Raw genomic sequence first — 21773 nt, 5'->3', positions numbered from 1 at the left:
CGGATAGCTGGCACAGGGCAGGCAGACTCTGTCCTGTCCCTGCAAGTGAGGGGGATGCTCCATGTGCTCCCCGGTCCTGCCACTGCCCCAGGGGCTGCCCACAGCAGGAATTGCTTCCCCAGTGATCACTGGATTCTTGAGGAAATCACTGGATGCAAATTCAGCCCCATGAGGAGCAGGGAGGCAGCAAACCAGGGCAGATTTTGGGCATTTGTATCTGAAGGGCACAGCTGGAGCTGGGCTAGAGCTGCCCCTTCCCTCCCCAGCCCCCTTTCTTTCTTCTTTAGCCCTGTAAAGAGAAGGGAGTAGAAAAATACACAATGTTAAAAAAATATACAGTGTTAAGAGTACAACAGGACTTTATTATAGGAATTACTATTAAACATATTTAAGAAAAAAATCACTTATGGAAATAAATTCTAAAATAGCCACACTCACAAATGCCACAGATTGGTTTGTTTTGTTCTTTTTAAACCTTTTTGTAGAGAAATGATACAAACATCACTGAGAACTGTACATTTTATGTAAGAAATGCATTTTGGCTCCCAAGCCGGGTTTGTGGCCTTTCCACTCATTAGACCTGACTTGTTGTTTTTTTTACAGGACACAAAAATAACCCCTCTCCATCTCCATTAAAATGATGCTTTGTGCCTCCAAGATATTTTTGACACAGCTACAGAGTGACATCATCCAGAGGCTGTGCCTGGCCTGGCATGCTCAAGGGCAAGTTCTTGGGTGGGGGTGGCCAAGAGGTGCCCAGGGCTCTGTGCCAGGCCTGGGTGCCCACGGTGCTTTTGGTGCAGGACCCCCAGCACAAGCCCTCTGTGCAGGGCACAGTCCTCTCCCCAGCTCACAGCCCCTGGACACCCTTCCTTGCCATCCCTTCCTCGGGGCTCAGTGGGAGCAGGAGGTGCTGGACACCTCGGGGATGTGCTCAGGCAGAAAGCAGAGCTGCTGCTGGCCTGGGGCTGCTCCACCAGCAAGCCTTGGCTGGGTTGCAGAGGTGACTGGGGACGTGTCACCTAATGAGCAGGCTGAGAGGAGGGACAGTGTCCCCCGCTCTGACCTGGCTGCTGCTGCAGCCAGCAGTGCAGCAGGACTGACCTGTTGCTCTGTGCCAGCCTCCCAGGGAAAGCTCAGCCCATCTCCGCTGCCACGGCACCACCCAGCCCATCGTCAAACCCTGCACGGGAGCTGCTGGGAGCACAGGGAACGAGACGGGCCAGCCCAGCCCTCCCACCAGCACCTCCTGTCTGGGAGAGCAGAATTCCCTTCCCGCCCGTCGGTGCTTCCTGCGCTCATGGAAACTTCGCTGGGACCGAAGCCCTCGGTAGCTAAGAGGCGCTGGAACGGTGACAAGCTGATCCGCTTCCAAGTTTGATTTTCTTCCAAATATGCAGAGCTGCTCTGGACTGGGAAGGAGTAACGGCAGCGTCCTGCAGCCCCCAGGGCCAGCAGAGGGTAGGGAAGGAGTCCCTCCTTCTCTTCACCACTCTCAGAATGGAAGTCCCACCCAGGGACTGAAGGATTTTCCGTTCTCTGATTCACACTTAGCCCCTCACAGCCTGATCCAGGTGCTGCTCCAGACCCACATCCTACCCCGGACAGGGCAGAGCAGCCTGGGGCATCCTGTGCCCTTCCAGCACCTCCTGGCAGCCAGGCACACCACCAGGAGCAGGGCTGCTGCCCGTGGTGTGGGACAGCCAGCGTGGCTTGGGGTGACCCCAACCTGTCACTGGGCTGCCACGACTCAGGACATGCTCCTCAATTCTTCAAAATCAAAGGAGTGGACACCAAAACTGGTATGGGCTGGGTGGGGTGGGAATTCTGCTGCTTTGATTTTAAGAACCCAAAGCTTGCTACGTCCCAGGGTGCTCCCATCTCAGTGCATCCTGCCCTGGCCCTCGGCACCCCAGAATTTGTCTGAGCGACGGTGCTGCGGGAGAGCTTTGTGCAACTGAGACACCACGCAGGCACCTGGAAGCAGCCCTGTCCCTGGCCAGGCACCAGGAGAAAGTGGAGCTCACGGGATGGCCCTGCTGCCAGCACGGCTGCGAGGGGACAGCAGCAGCGCTCAACAGGTGCAGCAGCTGCACTGCTGGCGGGGGAGGAAATCTTGGCGTCCACTTCAAAGGCACGCGGGCTCCGTGGGGACTGAAGAGGAGCCTGTCGGGAGCCAGCGATGCAATGGGGACTTTTGTTACCAAAGCCCGCCGGGAGGCAGGGAACACAGTTGCGTGAGTGTTTGATGGCTGGGGCTTCTGCGTCTGCCGCCTTCGCAGCTCCAATCCGGCAACATTTGTGCAGCTTCGCGGGAGCCAGAGAGTGAAACAGGCACGTCTAGAGCCACCTCCTGCATTTGGCAGGAGCGTTGTGCCGATAAAGGAGAAGAAAATGTGCTGGCGGGAGCGAATTCTGACTTTACGCTCGTCACTCATTACTTACACAGCGAAGGAATTTGTTTATGTAATTATTTTTAGCCTGACAGCATCTCCAGAGCTGCAGGATTCTGGCGCTGCGGGCACGAGGAAGGGGCTCTGCTCCTGCCCTGCACCAACCCCAGCAGTGCCCCCAAGCCCTTGTACAGTCTCCGTGCTGAAAACACCTCCACCAGCCCTGCAAACCCCCGGCTTGGGCTTTGCCTCTTACCTACAGTGGGGGCATCCCTGGAGCTCCCAGGCTCCAGGACAACCCCCAGCACCCCACACCCCATGGGATGTGTCCTGCTCCATCAGTGAGGGTTAAACGGGTGTGAAATCCAGCCCTTGGTGCTGCCCCGCTGCAGCACAAAGCGTCCCAACTTCAAGGCAGTTGTAGCAATGCCGAAGGCAAAGGTTTAATTCAAAGTGAAACGCCTAGGAAAAGAAGGCCTTTCCTTTATAAACAATTTATATTATTTGACTATTACCTGATCTGAATCTCTGCTCATTACTCCTAGCAATAATAGACAACGGCTGTTAGCTTCCCTTTCTCACGTGGTTTTTGTTCCGGTGTGCGCAGAGTAAAGTTACATCAGACCACTACAGATATGTTCAGGAGTGCTCCGGCCAAGCAGACCCCACGTGGGAATGGATCCTCGTTAGTACGACTGATTTCATTCCTGCTGCGCCGCCGCCCGGACCGAGAGAGCAGGCGGGGCTGCTCCTCCCCAGCCTGAGCTCTGCTGGCTCCTCCGCAGCTGCTCACAGCAGCTGCCCGCTTTTTTTTCCTTTTTTTTTCCTTTTGGCTGATTTGCTCGATAGGAAAAGTTGTTTTCAAACCACTGGTAGGAAAACATTGTGCCTCACTTCAATACTTGTACTTCAGAGGAGTACAGCAGCAGAGGGGGAACAGCCAAAATCTGGGTGATTTGTTGGGTGGGTTTTTCCTTTTTCAGCCATCTCCTGATGAAGCCTCGTGCACATCTTGTGCCAGCAAGAAACCCCAGCGCTGGGATCTGCAGGGAGGGGAAAGGGAGGGAAGGAGAACAGCACGTGCTCAGCCTCAGCCACACTGTGACAGCACCCGGGGCTGTCCCAGCCATGGCACCCATAGCCACTGGTGGGGCTTGTCCCCAACCAGACACACTCTGAACACAGCCCAGAGCAGGTGTCCCCTCCTCCAGCCAGGCTGGATCATTCACACAGAAGTGTTCATCCATCCCCAGGTGCCTCTCACCATTTACTGCCCTTCCTTCAGCGTCTCCTCCTCCCGGAGCTGCTGCCTCCGTGCTTGGAAATCTTCATCTGAAAGGCAGAGGCAGGCAGGGGCTGTAGCCAGGACAGGCTGTCCACACCAGGACACCACTGCACCACGGTCCCAGCTCCAGGGAGGAGCCCGCGGGGGAAGCAGCTTGGCTTTCCCCAGAGCAGGGATTTCCTTGCTCAGAGACAGAATTCCCGGTGGGACATGGGGAGTTTCCACCGGAACACGCCTGAGAAGACTGGAAGGAGGTTTTGGCCCACAGGGGTATTTCTGCCAGGCAGCCACACCTGAGCCAGCCCTGGGGTGAGCTGGGGCCAGGCACCCTGGGACCCAGCCATGCTGAGCACAGCACACCCAGCACAGCACGGCACAGCACAGCACTCCTTACCGTATGCATGTCCTTCCACGTCATCGAGAAGATTTGCTGTGGATGCTGCTGTCCCCATGCTGCACCCTCTGCTAAGGAAAACCAGCTCTGGGGCCAGATGTGGCCATGGCACCACTATTGCCCTTCCCAGCCCATGGTCCAACCACAGAGGTGCCGTGGGGAGCCCCGGACCCAAATGGACTCATTGTTCAGGATACACCTGATGCTTTAACAAGTGTTTTCTTTTTGATTTCCTCATCTTCGTCTTCTCGGAGAAGGCTCTGGCAAGTTCAAACAGCTTCTTGCGCGTGGCTGGAATGAAGCAGCCGGGTGAGGGTCTCGGCCAAAAACCCTTCTCAAAGCTGCCACGGGAAGGAGAGGGGCAGGGACAGGGCTGCCAGAGCCACCCACAACCCTGTGGTGAGGTCCTGGGTTTGCCAGACTCAGAGAGGGAGACAGGGCCACCTTGGTCCCTGGTGAGAGGTGCTGATGTTTTACCCTTTTGCTGGAGTTTTCATGACCTTCCTTACCCAGACTGACCCACCCCTCCCAGTGTCCCCAGTGCCTGCAGCCCAGCTGAGGCTGCCCAAGGACCTTGGTCTAGTTTGGGGTGGGAAAAGCAGGCTGTGACTGCCCAGAGAAAAGGATGAGTTTGGATGAGTGCCAGGTACTGCTGCCATCTCCCCCTGCCCACCCTGCTCCCAGCTCCCCTCCAGCCCTGCCAGGCATCCCACTGCCAGCACGGGGCCTGCACACCAACTCACATTTTCCCATGTGTTTCAATTTGTCTCGGAATAAGGCATCGTCGGACACGGCACCGCCGGCCTCGCTGGTTACAGAGGGAGCTACGTCACCTGGAAGGCAAACATCTGCTCACCAGGAGTGCGTGCATGGTGAGGGGGGGCTTGGGACAAATCTCTTCTGTGACCCAATTCTGGCACCAGCAAAGGACAGAGCTGGGCGAGAGCAGGTGGGATGAGGGTGCTAGCACGTGGGGCTGGCTCCAGATGGGGACTCTCTGGGGACACAAGCCCTGGGACTGGGGGTGCAGAGACGTGGGCTGGCAGCACACCCTCATGGGTGCTCAGTCCCAGCATTGGCACCTCCCTCCATGCTGCAGCCCCGAATTTCCCCGGGCTCTGACTGTGCTCTGGGTACTGGACTGTGCTACCCAGGACACTGCATCAGAAGCAAGCCCAGTGACTTGGTCAGGCGCAGCAGAGACCCCCAGAGCCCTGTCCCTGTTGGCCAGGTCTGTGAGCCCAGCTGAGCGCTGCCAGGCTGCCCAGGCGCAGCGACTCGCCCGACCCCGCGCAGGGCCATCGACAGACACCAGCTCTAATTCTGACTCTGGGCAGCTGCTCTGCTCCCGAGGTTAATCAGGATTATGGGAACAGTCATTATGCCTCCAGGCACAATCCTCTGCTCTGGCCCAGGCACGGGAGGGCAGGGATGGATGGAGGCAGGATGCAGGAGCACCTCCACATGGGGAGGGCAGGAGCACCCATTCCTGTCACCCACCAGCTCCTCTCCCCACTGGGAGGGCAGCAGGGAGGGATCAGCCAGTTTTCTCCCTCCATAGGCACTCTGGAGGCAGCTGGGCAGAGGGATGGGAATGCAGGGGCTGTGGGGGATCCTGCTGTGGAGAGAAAATGCTCACGTGTGTCTTGGAAGTTACCTGATAATACGGAGGAGAAACCAAAGTCGTTGCTGACAGCAACGCTGGTCGACTTGGATTTTTTTGACTCATATTTCAATCGATCTGAAAAACAAAAAGCGCAGCGCCCGCTCGATCAGACCCTCGAGGCAGAGCACATGGCTCTGCTCCCTTCTCCCCTCAAAGCCCCGTGGCTGCCTAGGGACAGGCTGGTGGCAAGGGATGGAGCTGGGGCTTTGCAGCCTGGTGGCAACAGAGGGAGCTGGGGCTTTGCTTCAGCAGAGCAACCACAAACCCTTCGGTGGGAGCCCACAGCAGCAGAGGAACTGCCCACCCACCACAAGCACACGACAAACACATCCGTGGTTTTCCTGCCACCTGCACTGAAGGACCTTGCAAAGCACTAGCGAGACCTCTGAGGGAGCTGGGCCCCTGGCCAGGGGGCTCAGGAGGGAAGGGCAGCTCTGTGCTCAGTGGCAGTAAAACCATCCACACCCTCAAGCCCTGCCCATGGCATTGGACAAGCAACCAGCTCACTGGGAAGGAGTGTGGTGACAGGGAAGGAGCAATCATGGCAAGACTCCTCTCCAGTTCAGGCCTGCCAGCACCTGGGTAGGGTGCACAGCTGGAGAGGCCTCAGGGAGCATTTCCAAAGCCCCTTGTTGTGGATTCTGCTGGGCTCTGCCAGAGAAGCTGCAGAGAGATGGGCAGGAGGAGGAGAGCAGGAGGCCAGGGAGCAGCCCACCACTGTGGGTAGCTCAGACCACCAGCCCCCAGCCTGGCCACATCCTGCTTTGGCACAACCCTGATCCCACAGGCAGGGCAGCACTGCCAGAAGCCAGTGTCACAGCAGGGCACACACCCAAAAAGCAGAAGTTTCTGAAGGCATTTTCACCTCTCTCCAGGGCTAGGAGGAAATCCCGGTTCCTCTGGAGCTCCTTCATGAACTCTTCATTCTGCAGGAAAAGCGCGATCCGCTCGTCCTCCAGGTACTGCTTCCAGCGCCGCTCCTGCTCCAGGGAGCCCTGGCCCCGCGGGATGAGCCCCCTTGGCACGGGCTGCCGGCAGCTGTGGGAGCTCTGGGGAAGGAAAACACAGCCCAGGTCGGCTGGTGGTCTCAGGGGGTCCCTGCAGGAGCACCTCGGGCTCAGCTTGGCCTTTAGACCCTCTGTTACACCGCAGCTCCCCCAGCCCTGACGGCTACTGATGACTGCTGATCCCCAGAGAGATGCCTCCCTCCTCTGCCCAACAGCCCAGGGCGCTGCTCCCTCAGGATGGTGCTACTGCAAAAGGGACAAAGTGGGACAGGGCATCACTGCCTCTGCCCCTTGGGAAGGGGGACAGGACTGAGGGGACAGACATCCCACATGGGAACCTTCTGGAGCTCCTTTTGCAGAGCACAGGCTGGCACAGATTTTTAACTTTAAACCATGGGGTTGTGCCACTACAGAACGTGGTGGGGAGAGAAGAGAAGGGTCTCAGCAGCATCACTGCTTTATCTGCCATCTCCAAAGAGCAGAGTCTGCGATGTCCTGCTGACAAACGTCCCTGCATGAGGCACGTCACGCCTCACACCTGGGGAGCAGCGCAGCCGCACGCTGCAGCACAGCCTCATCCCTGCCTACAATATTTATCTGATTTGTAGCTGCTCCCAGAGAGCCATAAAAAGCAAAAGCACACAATTACTGGGGAAAGAAAAGGGCAGCTGCTCCTCTCCTCCCCCTGAGCCCAAATGAATTGGCACAATCCTATTCCCAGAAAGGTAATAGAGCCTGTGAAGCTCAACTTGCAGGGCAATCATTCATGAAAATGTGGCAGGCTGCCTTTGGAGATGGAAAGGAAGGGAGGAACAGGGTGCCTGCAGCTCTCCCAGCCCCTCACCATGCCAGGAGGGTGCTGGACCCATTTAGGGGTTCCTGTGTTAGCAAAGGACTGAGGGATGCCCCAGATTGTGGCTTGCCTGGGGCTGAGCTGGATGCCCAGCATGTGTTGGGGCTGCTCATTCCCCACGGGATGCTGCCTGCTGCCTGCCCTGCTGCTGGCACCCAAACCCTGTGGCTGAAAACAACCACAGAGCACACATGGACTCTGATTTCCCAGGGGCCTGCACTGGATTTCCCACCTGTGTGGCAGCTGTCTGCTGGGGCAGGATGCGCAGGAAGTCCTCGGGGAGGTTGCCCAGGAGCGGTGGGTTCCAGTTCCTGTAGTGCGCGGGCGCCGCGGTGCCACCAGGGCCTGGCACGTCCGTCCTGCAGGGCAAGCACAGGCAGCACCTTTGGCGAGGGAGAAACCCACCAACATCTGCCATGGCAGCATGGCACAGGGCCTGGCACAGCAGTACCTGGCACAGCAGGGTCTACCCAGCTCCACCAGCAGTCCTGGGAACCAGGGAACCCCAGCACATCCCTGAACCTGCAGCATTAGCTTCAGCTCTGGAGAGTGAAAGGCTTTCCTAGAGCGTTTGGGAGCTGCAGTTCAAGCCTTGCCCTGCAACTCTGCACACTGGGTTTTCCTTCTCCTCCCTGTTTCAGTCAGACTCCCAGAAACCTGCCCAGCGGAGCCCCAGCACTGCAGGGATTTGCCTACGAAGCTGACAAATGTCTCTCACCAGATGTCACACCCAGCCTGCACAGAGGGCAGGGGCTGGCACAGAGGTGCCCAGGGCTCACACTTGCTGTCCCCACAGTCCCACACCTACAGCCAGAGTGCTGCTGCCAGGGGAGAAGCGAAGGCCAGCCGAGGTGTGTGGTGAGGATCAGGCATGGGGCCGGCTGCCCAGCACCTGGTGTTTTCCAGCGGAGGCAGGCACTCCCCGCCCCCGGGAGCTGATTTTTGCCATTCCACATGCCGCCAGAGCGGCTTTCCGGCCCCTCAGCTGTTCGTGTTTTAGGCCCTCACAGGGATTTTTGAGCCAGCTGTGAGCTTCATTCATCTCCCTTGGCTTTGTCTCACTCGACCCTATATGGAACTGGAGCCAGACGCCCGTGCCAGGGCCAGCTGACGGCAGCCTGACCCCCGAGCTGGCACAGGGTGCCGCGGGAGCAGTGCGGGGCTGGGGCTCACCTGGGCGGGGGAGTGGGTGGGGCACGGGGGTAGCGGCTGCCCAAGGCCTGGCTCTCGTAGGCAGGAGGGGAGTACACAGGAGGGGGCTCCTCGTCCGAGCTGTCCGGCTCCAGGGTCCGCTCCAAGATCTGCAGGGTGAGAGGACGGGGTGAGGGCATGGCTGGGAAATGCTCCCCAGCAGGCCAGGGTTCCATGTGCAGTAGCAAAGCAGGGATGGCACAGGCTGAACACTGCTGCAGAGAGGATGGGGCAACCTCCTGGCACTGCACCTCCTGCAGCCAGGGGGGTTTTGGTGGAGCTGGAGGTGCTGCTTTCAAGAGAAGAGGGCGGGTGAGCCTATCCTTGGGGGCACACAGCCCTGGGGAGTCTCTCTCACAGCAGCAGAAGGGTCTCTGTTGGGTTTTGGAGCAGGGGAGAGTGGGGAGAGCACTTTGGCTTGAGCTTCAAGCACTGCCCCAGACAGACCTGGGTGCAGCAGCCCAGCTGAACTGGGCACTCAAACCTCTGCCTGCCTGCAGCAGTCAAGTAGCACCATGCACAGGCAGGAGGAGGCAGGATGAGACTGTGCCCACTTGTGGCTACCCAGCTGTGGAAGCCAGAGCCCAGCAGGGAACCCCCACACAGGTTACCTCGGGGGGGATGCTGTCCTCCGAGTCCGAGCTGTCATCACAGCCGCTGCCGTCCAGGTTCATCTGCAGGAGCTGGTCAATGGTAGCATCCACAGCACCATTGTTGGCTCTCAAGACACACTCGATGATGTCGTAGTCCATGTTGGGGAACATGGTCTTGAAGTCCTCCATGGCCTGGTTGAACTCCAGCCGTCGCACCTGCCTGGCGGGGCGGCTGTTGTTGAGCTCCTGGGCGGAGGAGCCGCCGCGGGAGCCACCGTTGCTGCTGCTCCGGCGGAAGAGGCTCGTCATGGCGGGGCGGCTGCGGGGGCTCGGTGCCCACTGTCCCAGCTGTGCCCCCTCCTCACGGGGGGCTGCCCCGGCTGCCAGCCGCGACCATGGGTGGGCGGCGGGGCTCCCGCTCCCCGCGGCCGGCGGCTCCGCGCGTCAGCCCCCGGCGCACGGCAGCATCCTCCCACCTGCGGAGGGGACACGGGACAAAGTCAGTACCCACAGCCTCCCCCGTGTCAGTGAGGGACATTCAGTTCCATTCCACCCATCCTCGAGGGACTGTGCCATCCCTGCAGAGGGCCCGGCACGTCAGAGCGTGGATGTGCCGTGCCGGGAGCTGTACCAACAAAATGCAAGGCAAGAAAAATGGCATTACTTCCACTGCTGAGGGCTGCCCAGATTTAACGTTTCCAGGTTTGACATGTATTTATAAACACAGTAAAATTGCTCTTTAAAATAAAACATGGAGTCGGCTCACAGAGTGTCAGAGCAGGGGGCTAAAATGCTCTGCAGCACGGCAGATCGACCCTTTGGAAAAGCCACCAAATCCAAGATTAACATTCACTTTAAAACCATAAACAGATTATACAGCTACTGCTTCTCGTTTGAAAATGCAGGGCCAAATTCAGTTCTGGATTAACTCCACTGTTGAAACAGAATTACCCCAGGAACACTTTTGATCCATAATATCATTTTCAAAGGCTTTTTCCTAAGCGGCAGGCAGAGAGTTCAGGATAACTGTCCCTAAATGGTATTTAATGCAGAAGAACGTGCCAAGCACATTTCTTAGCAAAATGGTATAATCAGATTCCAAGCCATTAAGAGGAGCAGTCACCTCTGAAGGTCACCCGGGTTCTCCCCTGCCCAACAAGACTGTGTGTGACAGCCATGTCCCCAGTGCTCAGCCCCTGTGCCAGCTCACAGCCCTGAGCTGCTCCAGGGGTTTTCCAGGGGCTTCCATAGGCTGCTGAGAGAGAAACACACTTGCAAAACATGGGGAACTGATGGGAACTCGGCAAGAAGTTCACTTTTTGCCATGCTGCTTAACCCCCACCTTCATCCCCAGGGACAGTGCTGCTCTGGCTTGGCACCAGAGGAATCACGGGGATGATTCCTGCTCCAGGCACGCTCTGCTCTCCTTCCCTGGCTTTTTTGTAATCCTGGAATCATTTGCATTTGCATGCACCACAAGAGCAGCCCCGTGCAAATTCCAGCACCCAACCAGTCACTGCACTTCAGCTGAGGTTCCCTGGGCTTAGCACAGTGCCAGGGGCCATCGAGTGCCACCTTTCCGTGCCATTTGCTCCCACACAGGACAGGACCCATGGAAAAGAAGCAGGAGAATCACTGCGAGACACAAGGGGCCATTTCCAAACAGCAGCAGGAGCCCCCAGCTCGTTCCTGCTCACTAATAATATCCATTTAACTGGTCACTCAGCCAGGAACTGTCTCCATCCAGCAGTTGCCCTCAGTCCCCAGGATCTGCTCCAGCCTGCCAGGAGCAGCCAGGCATGGAGCAGCGCTGTGCGAGCAGAGCAGGAACAATTCCGACAGCTCTGCCCGGCTCTATTCACTGAGGACAAATAAATCCGCTGGAGTCAATTAATAAAACACTGCTGCTCCGTTCCTCCTCCGCTCCCCTGACTCATTCCCAGCAAAGAGCCGGCATTGTTCACACCTCTGGAATTATACTTTAATTGCAATATTGCATGGCTGGTTTAGTCACGTATTAAATTGAGTTGTAACACATTCACAGGGTACACACCTCCTAACAAGATTTGGCTACTCCAAGAGGATGGGGAAGAGCCTGGACACCCACGGGAACACAGCTTATATTTGATACACTGCAAACACACACATGATCCCTGTGAAGGTGCAGCCAAAGGTGCAGCCTGTGCCATGGCACAGACCAGGGCAGCTCCGTGTGCCCTGAAGGCTTTTAAACCCATTTTTAAAAGTCCTGCTGCTAATCCACAGAACTGCAAACCACTACACCAGCAGGAGTTAAAATCCAGGGAAAAGCAAGTGGCCCTCCTGGCAGGAGTTGATTTAAAAGACCAACAGGTAGCTGTATTCCAAGGGTTCTCCCCAGTTCCTGCATGTCTGCAGCAGCAGCTCAGGTGAGCAGCAGGGAGGGCAGTGGGACCCCAGCTGGGGAAGGGGCTCAGCACATACCCAGCCCTTATTTCTGTGATGTCAGTGAGGGGCTGGGAAGACGCCAGGAAAAGCAAAATCCTTTGGATTTCCCAAAAAGGAAAGAAGTTGGTGTCTGAGTGCAGCCCACAAGCAGGCACAAGCACATTTGGGGCACAGACTGGGCTCCTCTTCCCCCCCTGCCCCCATCTGCAGAATTAGGCTGTGATGACTCGTTTGGCTGCTGCCTGATCAACTTTCTCCTCAAATGACAACAGTTCCTGCCCTGTTATCCTGCAAAAAGGACCGTGAATGCTGTTATTCATTCACCAAACCCAGGCAGGCACAGGCATAATCCTTCGCCCTTCTGCTGCGCCCATCACAGGAGGAGCTTAAAGGCTTTGCAAGCTCCTGGTCCACGTGTCCCTGTCACACAGGTCGCAGAGAGAGGCCAGTCGGCAGCAGGGACACTGCTGTGGCTGGCATTGCTCCCATGCCCCCACCAGCCCTGGCAGCACAGGATAAATCCTCCTGTCCTGGCAGTGCCTGGTCCTGGCTCACCCCAGCTGAGCCACCTCCACATCCAGTGGTGGTGGCTGTCCTGTCACTGGCCTGTGCCATGGAGAAAGTGCCAGGCGACATCCCAGCGCCAGGCAGAGAGCCAGCACTGGGTTAGCAAGGGCTGCCATGATGCCACATCCACACCAGCTTTTATTCAAGTGACACTACGCTCTGGGACAGGGCTGGCACTGAAAACACCCACACGTTTTGGTGGCACCGTGCAGCCAGGACAGCACAGGACACTTTCCCACACACCTCCGCAACTGCTGTCTCACTGCACTGTGCTCAGGCACTGGCACACCTTTGGCTGCAGCTCCTGCCCTTAGCTCACCACTCAAAGTCATAAAATACAACCAAACACAAGCTGGCCTTGTGGGGCAGCTCCCCAGCCCAGGACTTCACCTTGCTCTTCTCCCACCCAAGTTGCCAATGACTTGCACAATTCAGATCCAGCCTTGCCAGAGCCAAGAACAAGACCAGTCAGCAGAAAGCCTCAGTCAGGCTCCTGGGGAGGCATAAAGCTCACAGCCTGGGAGGCACATCATCCTTTGCCCCTGGCATCATGCCTGGGCACAGCTGGATTCACCAAGCCCGGGGAGCAGGCACTCAGTACCTCCCAGAAATGGGCTGTTCCCATGGAGGATGCTGAGGGGAAGCTCTGGGAGCAGGCACGGTGTGGAGTGTGGAGTGGAGGCCATCAGCTGCGTGGGAAGAGCAGCTGGATAATCCCGGGGGTCGCTCAGACCGGCAATGTCGTGCTGAAAGCAGCAGTTGCTCAGCTCTGCAAGGAGCACAGCCCGACCGGAGGAGCCAGCAGCTGGAACAGCACTGGGACGGATTTCTCACAGCCTCTCTGCTCAGGGAAGAGCCTTGGCACCAAGTGCAAATGAGAATATTCCCTTCCCCAGTGTCTGCTGTGGCTCAGACAGCAGATGGGATTGCTCAAACACTGCCCAGCTCCTTCTCCCCTGCTATTGCCACGCTGTGTTTGTAGATCACCCCTGAAAACACGCTGGAAACGTGACCCACATCTGCAGCCAGGACGGGGGTGACACCACCGAGTGCTGGGTCCCCCCAGCCCCTCACTCCCCAGCCCTCCAGGGCACCCATCCCGTGGTGGCTGCAAGCCCAGGCCTGTGGTGCCTCAGCTGGGGATGCAGAGCAGACGTGCAGAAGCATTTCTATGCACAGGATTATTTGGAGACAAGGGCTGACAGCCCGCCCCGAGTTCCTGGAGGAAAGACTCTTGGAGGAAGTCTGAAAACTTAGGGATGTTAAACCAGAAGTAATGGCTCTGGCCAAAGCAGATGTGCTGAGCTCTGCTGCAGCCAGGCCCCTGCAAAGGGATTGCTCAATGTGGGAACGAGAAGTCTGCGAATGTGACTGCTCGGCAACTGCAGGTGTGACTATAATAGGACTGAAATTGGGATGAAAAGTGAATGATCAGGAACAGAAATTATACTATTCTCTACCACCAAACATGCCAAGGATGTGCAGGATGGGCCCCTACCAGCCTCTCCTAAATCCCCTCATCACCTTCCCCTCTGCCTCAGGGGATGCTGTGCACCCCTCCTGGGCTGCAGCCTGGGAAAATTGCTCCAAGCAAATCCTTTTTCATGGAAACAAATAAGCACCTGAGGATCTCCTTTAATACTTGTTCTACTGTGTATTAAAATGGCTGTGTTTAAGCCCTTTTCAAAAGCAATCAGGGAAGAGAGCACAAGTAAGCCCTGCTGGGGAACCTGCACAGCACGTCCCTCTCTGCAACAGGAAATTCCCCTCTTGGCTCTGGGAGCGAGAGCAGAGGAACCGGGAGAGCCACGGAGTGATCCCAGTCCTGACCCTGGGCACCGTCAGCGTTACTGCCCAGGTGGTCTCACCTGACAGCTTTACTGGGGAGCCCATGGACACTCAATATCCACATTTCAGAGATGCAGTGGCTGCTGCTGCTTCGGGGCACCAACTGCTCTCGCACCACGGCCAGCCATGCCCTCCTCCCGGACAGATTTATGGGAACCCTTCATGAGCCGACCAGATGTCAGCCCTCCACAGCACCCAGCTGGCTCCTAAAACAACAACACCCCGATAAAACCTGGGGGGACACACTCAGCTGGGACAGGAGAGCCAGGCAGGGCTATACCAGAGACCCTGCCTGCAGCACCCGGAGCATCCACCTTCCCCCTGCCAGTGCCAGGATGCAGTGGGATCTGCAGGGCTGCCAGGGGGTCCTGCTGCCCCCAGCCCTGTGTGCTGTGCCAATCGAGGCAAAGCCACCCCCCTGTCCCTCGGCATTGTGCAGTGCTAATCCCTGGCTTTCACACGTTTTCCACGGCAGGACCACAGCCCCCGCCCCAAACTAAGCCCACATTAATGAGGTAGCACTAGATCCTCATCCAAAAGTCGCCTGCCTTGCGAGGCCGCCTTGCACTGGTTTCATTGAAGGTAATTTGATCTTGGTAGGACGACATTCCTAAAATAGTTGAGGGAATTCAAACATGAAATAAGGTTTCCAGGAAGGGATTAAAAAAAAATAGGTCAAGCAAGTGTGAGCGATTAAAGTGACCCGGCATCCCTTTGTACGGTTTAACTGCTACTCTGTTCAACTCTATCTTGCATCAACGTGTAATAAATTAGATCCAAGAGGTTGCCCAAAGCAGAGAGGCCGATACAAGATTATTCCGGGAGGTGGCTGGTGTCGGTGACCTTTCCTCCCCTGGCTTTCGCCGCCGACATCAAACACACACAGCCCAGCTGAACGATCCGCTCAGAGCTTTGGAACGGCGCACACGACCACAGCACGGCCGGCAGCCAGCGCTGCCTCTGTCCCGTGGGACAGCCCTGTGCCCATCCCAAACTCCCTGCCTCAGTTTGCCCATCCCAAGGCTGGCAGGAGGGAAGCCCAGGCACCCCTGTGCCCGCTGGCGTCCCCCCGGCGCCGGCCGCAGCCGCCGCGCAAAGCCCTCGCGCCATATGTCACACAAACCCATCTTTAACTGCTTATCCCTCTTCTCCCTTTGTGCTCCCAGCTCCGCACAAAAGCGCTGGGAAGCAGCTGGGAGTGAAAGAAAATAAAATTCCTGCGGAGACAAAGGTGTGTGGTATTCCCTGGGGATTGGGCTCAGGGCAGGGTGTGTGGAGGAGCTGCTGCCAAGCAATTTTTGGGTTAGGTTTGGGCAATGAGTGATAAAGGGGATTGGGGGAATGTGAACCCAGGCTGGGGGCAGGGCCGACCCCACTCCCTGGATAATTAGTGTGGCTGATTCCAATTGCTAATTTGCCATTATAGGTCAAGGGTCACAGAAATTAAGGGATGGGAGGGGAAAAAGGGAGAAAGAGCCTGAGTAGAGACCCCTCCATCTCTCTGCACAGCAGGAACATACTGGAATGGACTGGGATGAGACTGGGCTGACCCTGCCCCAGGCTGGTGCAGAGTATCTCTGCAGGATTTGGCCCTGGGCATCCCACAAAGGCAGGGGCAGGCAGGGACAGGCAGGGACAGGCAGGGACAGGCCATGCAGACCAGGCCCAGCCTCCAGCATCTCCGGTGGCTGCTCTCGTGCCATCGGGGTTTAAGGGCCGTCACTCACTGTGCAAAGGAAAAATCCCGTATTGATTCACCCAAAGCTCCGGAGCACAGACCGCACGAGTTTCTATGGAAACAAAATTAGTGGAGTAAAACTCTCCCTGCCGGCACACGGTGAATTATTCACCAGGGCAGGCCCCTGGCCACAGGGGCTGCTGAGAAGATTTAAAGGTGATCACAGAGTGGCTGCTGTGATTCCCCCTTCCTCAGGGACCAAACCACAGCCGGGCAGGATGAAAGGCCCTGGGTTTCCATGCTGTGTGTGTGGTGAGAAGGTCCTGCACCTCTCTCACCATAACCACAGCCTCCGGGGTCCCCAGGGAGAGGATGACTTCCCCCCTCACTTCCCCCACTCCCAGCACCACGGCACGGCAGTAGTACATGGCACAAAGTGTCACTTGCCTGACGTCCACCTGCCATGCACCGGCCACCCTGTGGTCACCCATCCCTGGCACCCAGGATGAGCCTGCGAGGGCAGGACCAGCCACAGCCCTGCTCATCCCGCAGTGCCTCTCACCACGGCGAGCCAAGGCCCGGGGAAGAAAGGGGCTAATTAAGTCGCAAACAGAGGAGGGTTTTTTTATGAGTCACTAAGCCATATGGCTGATGCAAGCTATCCCGGGAAAGTGCCGAGCCAACAATCCAGCGCTGCTGTACCCTCGTTGTCCTGGGACACGGTGTCACACTGTAATTGCGCCGGGCTTTTGTCCTCCCTCGTGCCGGGTGACATTGCTCAGCAGAGGAGAACCTGCTTGAAAGGCTACACCTCACCAGGGACAGGTATTTAATTAAGGCCCTACGTCAGGCCCCTCCTGCCAACCAGCACAGGCTGCTCCATCCCGGCACAGCCCGGATCGTGGGGTGGAGAAAAGCCCTGAAAGGAGGAATGTTAAATTTGCTCCATCACAGCACATCACAGAAATTACACGGGATGCTAACCTGGATTTGAAGCCAGGCCAAGGCTCAGAGAAGCTCTCAGTCTCCTCAGCAGCAGAGTCACTCCTGTGCCAGCACAGCCCTGTTTCTGGGTGGCAAAGGGACTCAGACCCCAGCAATGGCTCTGCTCATCGCCCCCTTTGCCACCAGCCACGTGCTGAGGCTAGCCACCACAACAGGTCACATTCTTCTTCAAAATCCCATATTGCTTCTCTTTCATTGTTTTTAAGTTTCCATGACTAATTCAGGTACATCTCATCCCAGTTGATTTGCACTGGCCTAATCATGGCAATCACCAATGAGGGAGGTTAAAAGCCACAAGAATTTCAGAAGCAACAGATTAGGCTCCAGGAGCTGGAAGTCCTCCCCAGAGAGTGTCCCCTCTGCTCACCACTGCTTAACAGCCCCAGCATGTGCTCCCAGTGATCCATCTCCATCACCAGAGCTCCAGCCACTGTTGTCTCCATTTTCTGGAGATGATCTCCCTGTTTTCCCCCTGCTCAGCCCTGCTTTCCTATGCCAAGGACAGCGGCCAGGCTCCATCCCGGAGTGTTGTGTGCCCATCTGTGTGTGCCTTCCCTGGGGAAGTGAGAGCGAGGGCAGGGATCGACCAGCTGTCAGGCAGAAGGAAGAAATACCACTTCCAGGAGTCAGAGCTCATTTCCCAGCAATAAAAGCAGGCTGGGGCTGGAGAAAAGTACCACTAATGGGGATGCACATCCCACACCACTCCAGCCGCTGATAGGAAAGCACCCAGGGACTGTAGCTTAGAAAAATAAAAGCCATCAACAAGGCTTGGTTTTAAGCAGCACAGCTGTAGATTAGGCTCAGAACAGGGCATAAAGGCATGTGCCATTCCACACGGATTATTGCTGTGGATACACGTGCCAACCTCGTCTCCCGGCTCCCAGTTACAGCTCCTCCAGCAGATGGAAAAGAAAACCCTTCTGCTTCCTTCCAGGGAGGGGAATCGCTCAAATCAGCATCCGCCCTTAACTGCTCCACTCTCCATGCTCCTCAGCACCATTATCCCCACTCCACCCACACACGCTGCTCTGGGGACCCGAGGAAGAGCCAGAGCCTCCAGTGCTCATAAATGTCACCTAGAAAGGAAGACCTGAAGAGTTTGTGCTTCCTAGAGTTATTTGTGGGGGGACTTTATCTCCTTTCCCACGTATTCTTGGTGTGCTTTGGTGAGGAGGGTCCTCACTTCTGAGTGGGCAGCCTGCCTTCCCTCTGCCAGGCTCACACCCTCCGAGCAGGGGAACAACCCCCAGAGATCCAGGCAGACCCCAGGGACCAGGACATGCCTGGGCCCAGCCAGGGGACAGCTCCAGCAAGGCAGTTACTCTGGGTTTTAAGACACACTTGTTTGTTTGTTTGTCGCTGGGCAACAGGCAGGATGGAAAAAATATCAATGTCATATTGTCACCTATGAGTCACCACTCAGAACGGGTCGAGATGCCCCAGTCCTGCTGCCACCGAGCACGGGGAGACCGGAAAAGAGCCCGAGGCACCCCAAAAGCAGCTCACTCCAGCTCTCTCTGCCTGTCTGCCGTGCCCTGCCACCTTCCCCATCCCCACAGATGGGGACTCCAGTGGCCTGGGGACATCGGTGCCCAGGGACAACTTTCCGAGCCCTGGAAGGCGAGGCAGGAATTTGCATTCCTATTTGCATTTCCTAATTGCGCCTGCGGGTTTCCTGGGGCAGCGGCTGGCTCTGGTTTCCATGGCAGGTTTTGTGCAGACCTGGAGAACCGAGGGAAGCACAAAGGGGCCACAATGGACCTGCCACTCACCCGCATCAAAGGCGGCCGGCGGGGCGGGCCGGGGGCACCGCGGACGGGGCACCTCAGCCTGTCCCTCCCGGCACCGCCAGCACCGGGGACCCCCGGGGCAGGGAGAGAGGGTGGCTGGTGGCCGACGCGCTGGGACACGGGCGGTTCCAGCGGTGGGGACATGCCACTGGTGAGGCTGCCTGGCGGAGGAGCCGAGTCACAAGCGCTGTCGCCCAGAGGCAGCAGCTGCTCCGCGCCCGTCGGAAGTGGTGCAAGAGCTGGACCCAGATGTTCCCCCTGTTCTCATTTCCTGTTATTTTCAGCCAGCTTTCCAGCCGGCTGGGTGGGTTGCTTTCTCCTTCCAGCTTCCCTCTCCATTCAGGGACCGTCTCGCTCGCTGCTGTGCCCATGCAGCTCCCGTGCTGAGCCGAGGGAACCGGGAGAACAGCCAAAACCGGGACCTGGGAAAACCTGGTCCCCACACAATTGCTGCAAGCCCAGTGCCACCGAGCAGAGGTGAGGCTCCAGCCAATGTCCCTCCACCACCCTGGCCATGGTGACAGAGATGTTGCCACCACAGCCACGCCACATGAGAGGGACCTGTCTCTACCTAGCACACCTATGCTATTATTTCAAGCTTTTTTCTTATTTTATAGTTATCAATCATCATCATCATCATCAACTTGTGCTGCCCCAAAGCTTCCCAGATCTGACCACAAGCACCCCACAAGCGAGTGCACCCACGGGGTTACGGCAGCAGCTCCCTCTGCACAGGTCCCATCCCAGGATTTTGTCCTCACGGCACAGACCCTGGCCATGAATGACCCTCTGGATCCCCTCCTGGCTATCCCACTGTGAATGCCAGCATGCCCCATTATCTGTGCCCCCACACGGGGTGCTGGTGCAGGCAGATAAGCACCAGTACCCACTATCATGCTGCTGCTTCCCAGGGCTCAGGGAACCACAGCACCAGTGCCACAGCAAAGCCGCTCAGCCACACCACTAACACGGTCAGGTGTCGGTGCATTTTGTTCAGTATTTTTTCATTTGAAAGCTATTTTTTGATAAAATGCAGGAAAAGTCAAAGCTTCCCTAGGAGCGCTGTGGCTGGGAAGAGGGTGGGCACCTTGGACGGAAATAATTTTGGCTATCAAATGCTCTGACCAGGAACGGGCTGTGGACAGCCAGGGATTGGTGCACAAGGCTCTGCCAGCATCAGGCACATCCTCACCACAGGGTGGGTGGATAACACGGTGGGAAAGGCCACAGGTGCACAACAACCAGGAGGTGATGGCCGGGTCACCTCTGCCATGATGACCACCAAAGGCTTCCCACCACCCCCATTGCCAGCACCAGCTCATCTCCACTCCCAGAGGGCTCCCCTGGGGTCTCATTGCCCCAGAGCTGTGCTCCCGCCAAGTGCTTCCACAGGAAAACCTCTGTGAAAACCACAAAAAGCTTCTCGGCGGAGCAGATGCCGCTTCAGCCTGTGTTCTTAGAGATGGAGGAGGAGGATGTGAAGAAAACCACAGCTTTCCCAGCCGCAAGGCAGCCCCACCAGCAAAGCCCCAGCGGCAGCCTCAGGGGTCAGCCCAGGATGGTGGTTCTCCCGTGGAAATCCTTACGGCTCCAGCCCCCGTGTTTGTTGTCAGTGGTAGCAGCAGGAGGAGGTGTGAGGAGGAGGTGCGACTCCACTGCTTTTTAAGAAAATAATAAAAAAGAGCCTTTCCAACTCGCCTGAGAGACAGACGGTGCAGGAGAGCACTGCTTTGAGCGGTGACTTGCACTTCTTCTCCATCGCTGTCTGCCCACAACCCACTGGCAGCAATTTTGGCGCTGGACAGGAACCCCAGGTGAGGATCAGCCTGGCAGGATGGTGCCCTCCATCCTTATGGAGAATGGGAGATGTGGCCGAGCTGGGCACCCAGCCGGGGGCTCACAAATGACCCTGGTCACCCAGGAGGTGACCGCCACCGCTGTGGCACACCAGGGCACCGCCAGTTGCTGCACCAAGCCACGACCCACCGGCAGGGATGGCGGGGTGTGAGGTGTGCTGCTCCATGAACGCGGCACTGGGACAGGGACGATGTCCAGGAGGAGCGGCAGGAAGCCACCAAACCCAAACCCCCGCGCACGGAGGGGTCACGCCCGGGGAGCGGCGATGCTCCGGGGCTGAGCGGGACGCGGTGCAGCCCCAGGCCGGGTGTGCCGGCCCGCGCCCAGCCCCACGCGGGGATGGCACCGTTCGCCCCACGCCGGCCCGGTGGGCTCAGCCAGCCCCGCCGCCCCGCGGGCTCCGCACGCGGGACCCTCCCGAGCCCGGCGGGTGCGGAGCCCCGCGCAGGCCCGCGGCGGAGCCGAGCAGCCGGAGCAGCGGCGGGGCCGTGCCGGGGCTGCGGCCCCCAGCGCTCGGCTCCGGCCCGGCTCCGGAGGAGCGGCCGAGCGGCCGCAACAGGCGCGGCCCCGGGCCCGGCCCCGCAGCTCCGCCGGGCCCCGGTGGAGGCCGAGCCGGCGGCACCCCCGCTCCCCCTCAGCCCCGGCGGGGCCCGCGCGGCTCCGGGCCCGACCCGCGCAGGCCGAGCGGCACCGCCCGCCCCAGCCCGGCCCCGGCCCGCCTCAGCCCAGCCCGGCTCCGCTCGGCCCGGCCCGGCCCGCCGCACAAAGAGCCCCGGCCCGGCCCGCCCCCCCTTACCGGCGGTCGGCGCCGCGCTGCGGGGGCGGCGGCGGGCGGCTCCAGTCACGCCGGGAACCATGGAAAGGAGCCGGGACGGGAGACGTACGTGGCGGGCGGGCGGGGGCGGCCGTGCCCGGCAGCGGGGGGCGGCGCGGCGGGGCCGGGGCCGGGGCCGGGCCGGGCCGGGGGGGCGCGGGGAGCGGGGCCGAGCGGGGCCGCGCCGGCAGCCTGAGGGGGCGGGGGGCGCGCGGGGCCCTCGGGACTGCTGTCCCTCCTCGGCGAGCGCGGAGCTCGGCTCGGCCCGGCCGGGGCACCGAGGGGCGGCACCGCCCGCTGCCCGCGGCGGCCCGAGGTGACACAGCCCGGCGGGGTCCCCCCGTTGTCCCCAGGCCTCCCCGGCGCCTCCAGCCTGGGGTCGGCACCTCCGGCCCTGAGCGG

At 58.6% G+C, this 21773-nt stretch overlaps 1 protein-coding gene across 2 annotated transcripts; it reads right to left on the bottom strand.

Annotated features, from left to right (window-relative positions):
• Positions 1-341: 341 nt before the first annotated feature.
• On the bottom strand, positions 342-21465 carry CUEDC1 (CUE domain containing 1). Of its 2 annotated transcripts, XM_085078560.1 has the most exons (11): positions 21354-21465; positions 9401-9858; positions 8772-8899; positions 7831-7957; positions 6604-6787; positions 5730-5813; positions 4816-4905; positions 4270-4363; positions 4073-4131; positions 3658-3725; positions 342-3436 (listed from the first exon to the last, which is right to left on the bottom strand). In XM_085078560.1, exons 2-10 carry the CDS (start codon positions 9689-9691, stop codon positions 3661-3663), a joined length of 1122 nt encoding a protein of 373 aa, XP_084934686.1. In that variant the 5' UTR covers positions 9692-9858; positions 21354-21465; the 3' UTR covers positions 342-3436; positions 3658-3660. The 2 variants fall into 2 exon arrangements, with proteins under 2 accessions (XP_084934686.1, XP_084934687.1); XM_085078561.1 differs by lacking the exons at positions 342-3436; positions 3658-3725 and adding an exon at positions 3739-3922.
• Positions 21466-21773: the final 308 nt, after the last annotated feature.

This window comes from Lichenostomus cassidix, chromosome 19 (assembly GCF_008360975.1).
Source record: "Lichenostomus cassidix isolate B80296 chromosome 19, HeHo_3.0, whole genome shotgun sequence".
Classification (NCBI taxonomy): domain Eukaryota; kingdom Metazoa; phylum Chordata; class Aves; order Passeriformes; family Meliphagidae; genus Lichenostomus; species Lichenostomus cassidix.
The sequence above is the reverse complement of the archived record's forward strand: the minus strand, read 5'-3'. Positions and strand labels throughout refer to the sequence as shown.

Coding starts and splice junctions, on each gene's coding strand:
- CUEDC1 (XM_085078560.1), bottom strand. CDS start 9,691: ATGACGAGCCTCTTCCGCCGGAGCAGCAGCAACGGTGGCTCCCGCGGC. Junction 8,900..9,400: donor AGGACAGCATCCCCCCCGAG/GTAACCTGTGTG, acceptor CTCACCCTGCAG/ATCTTGGAGCGGACCCTGGA. Junction 6,788..7,830: donor AGCAGACAGCTGCCACACAG/GTGGGAAATCCA, acceptor TTCCTTCCCCAG/AGCTCCCACAGCTGCCGGCA.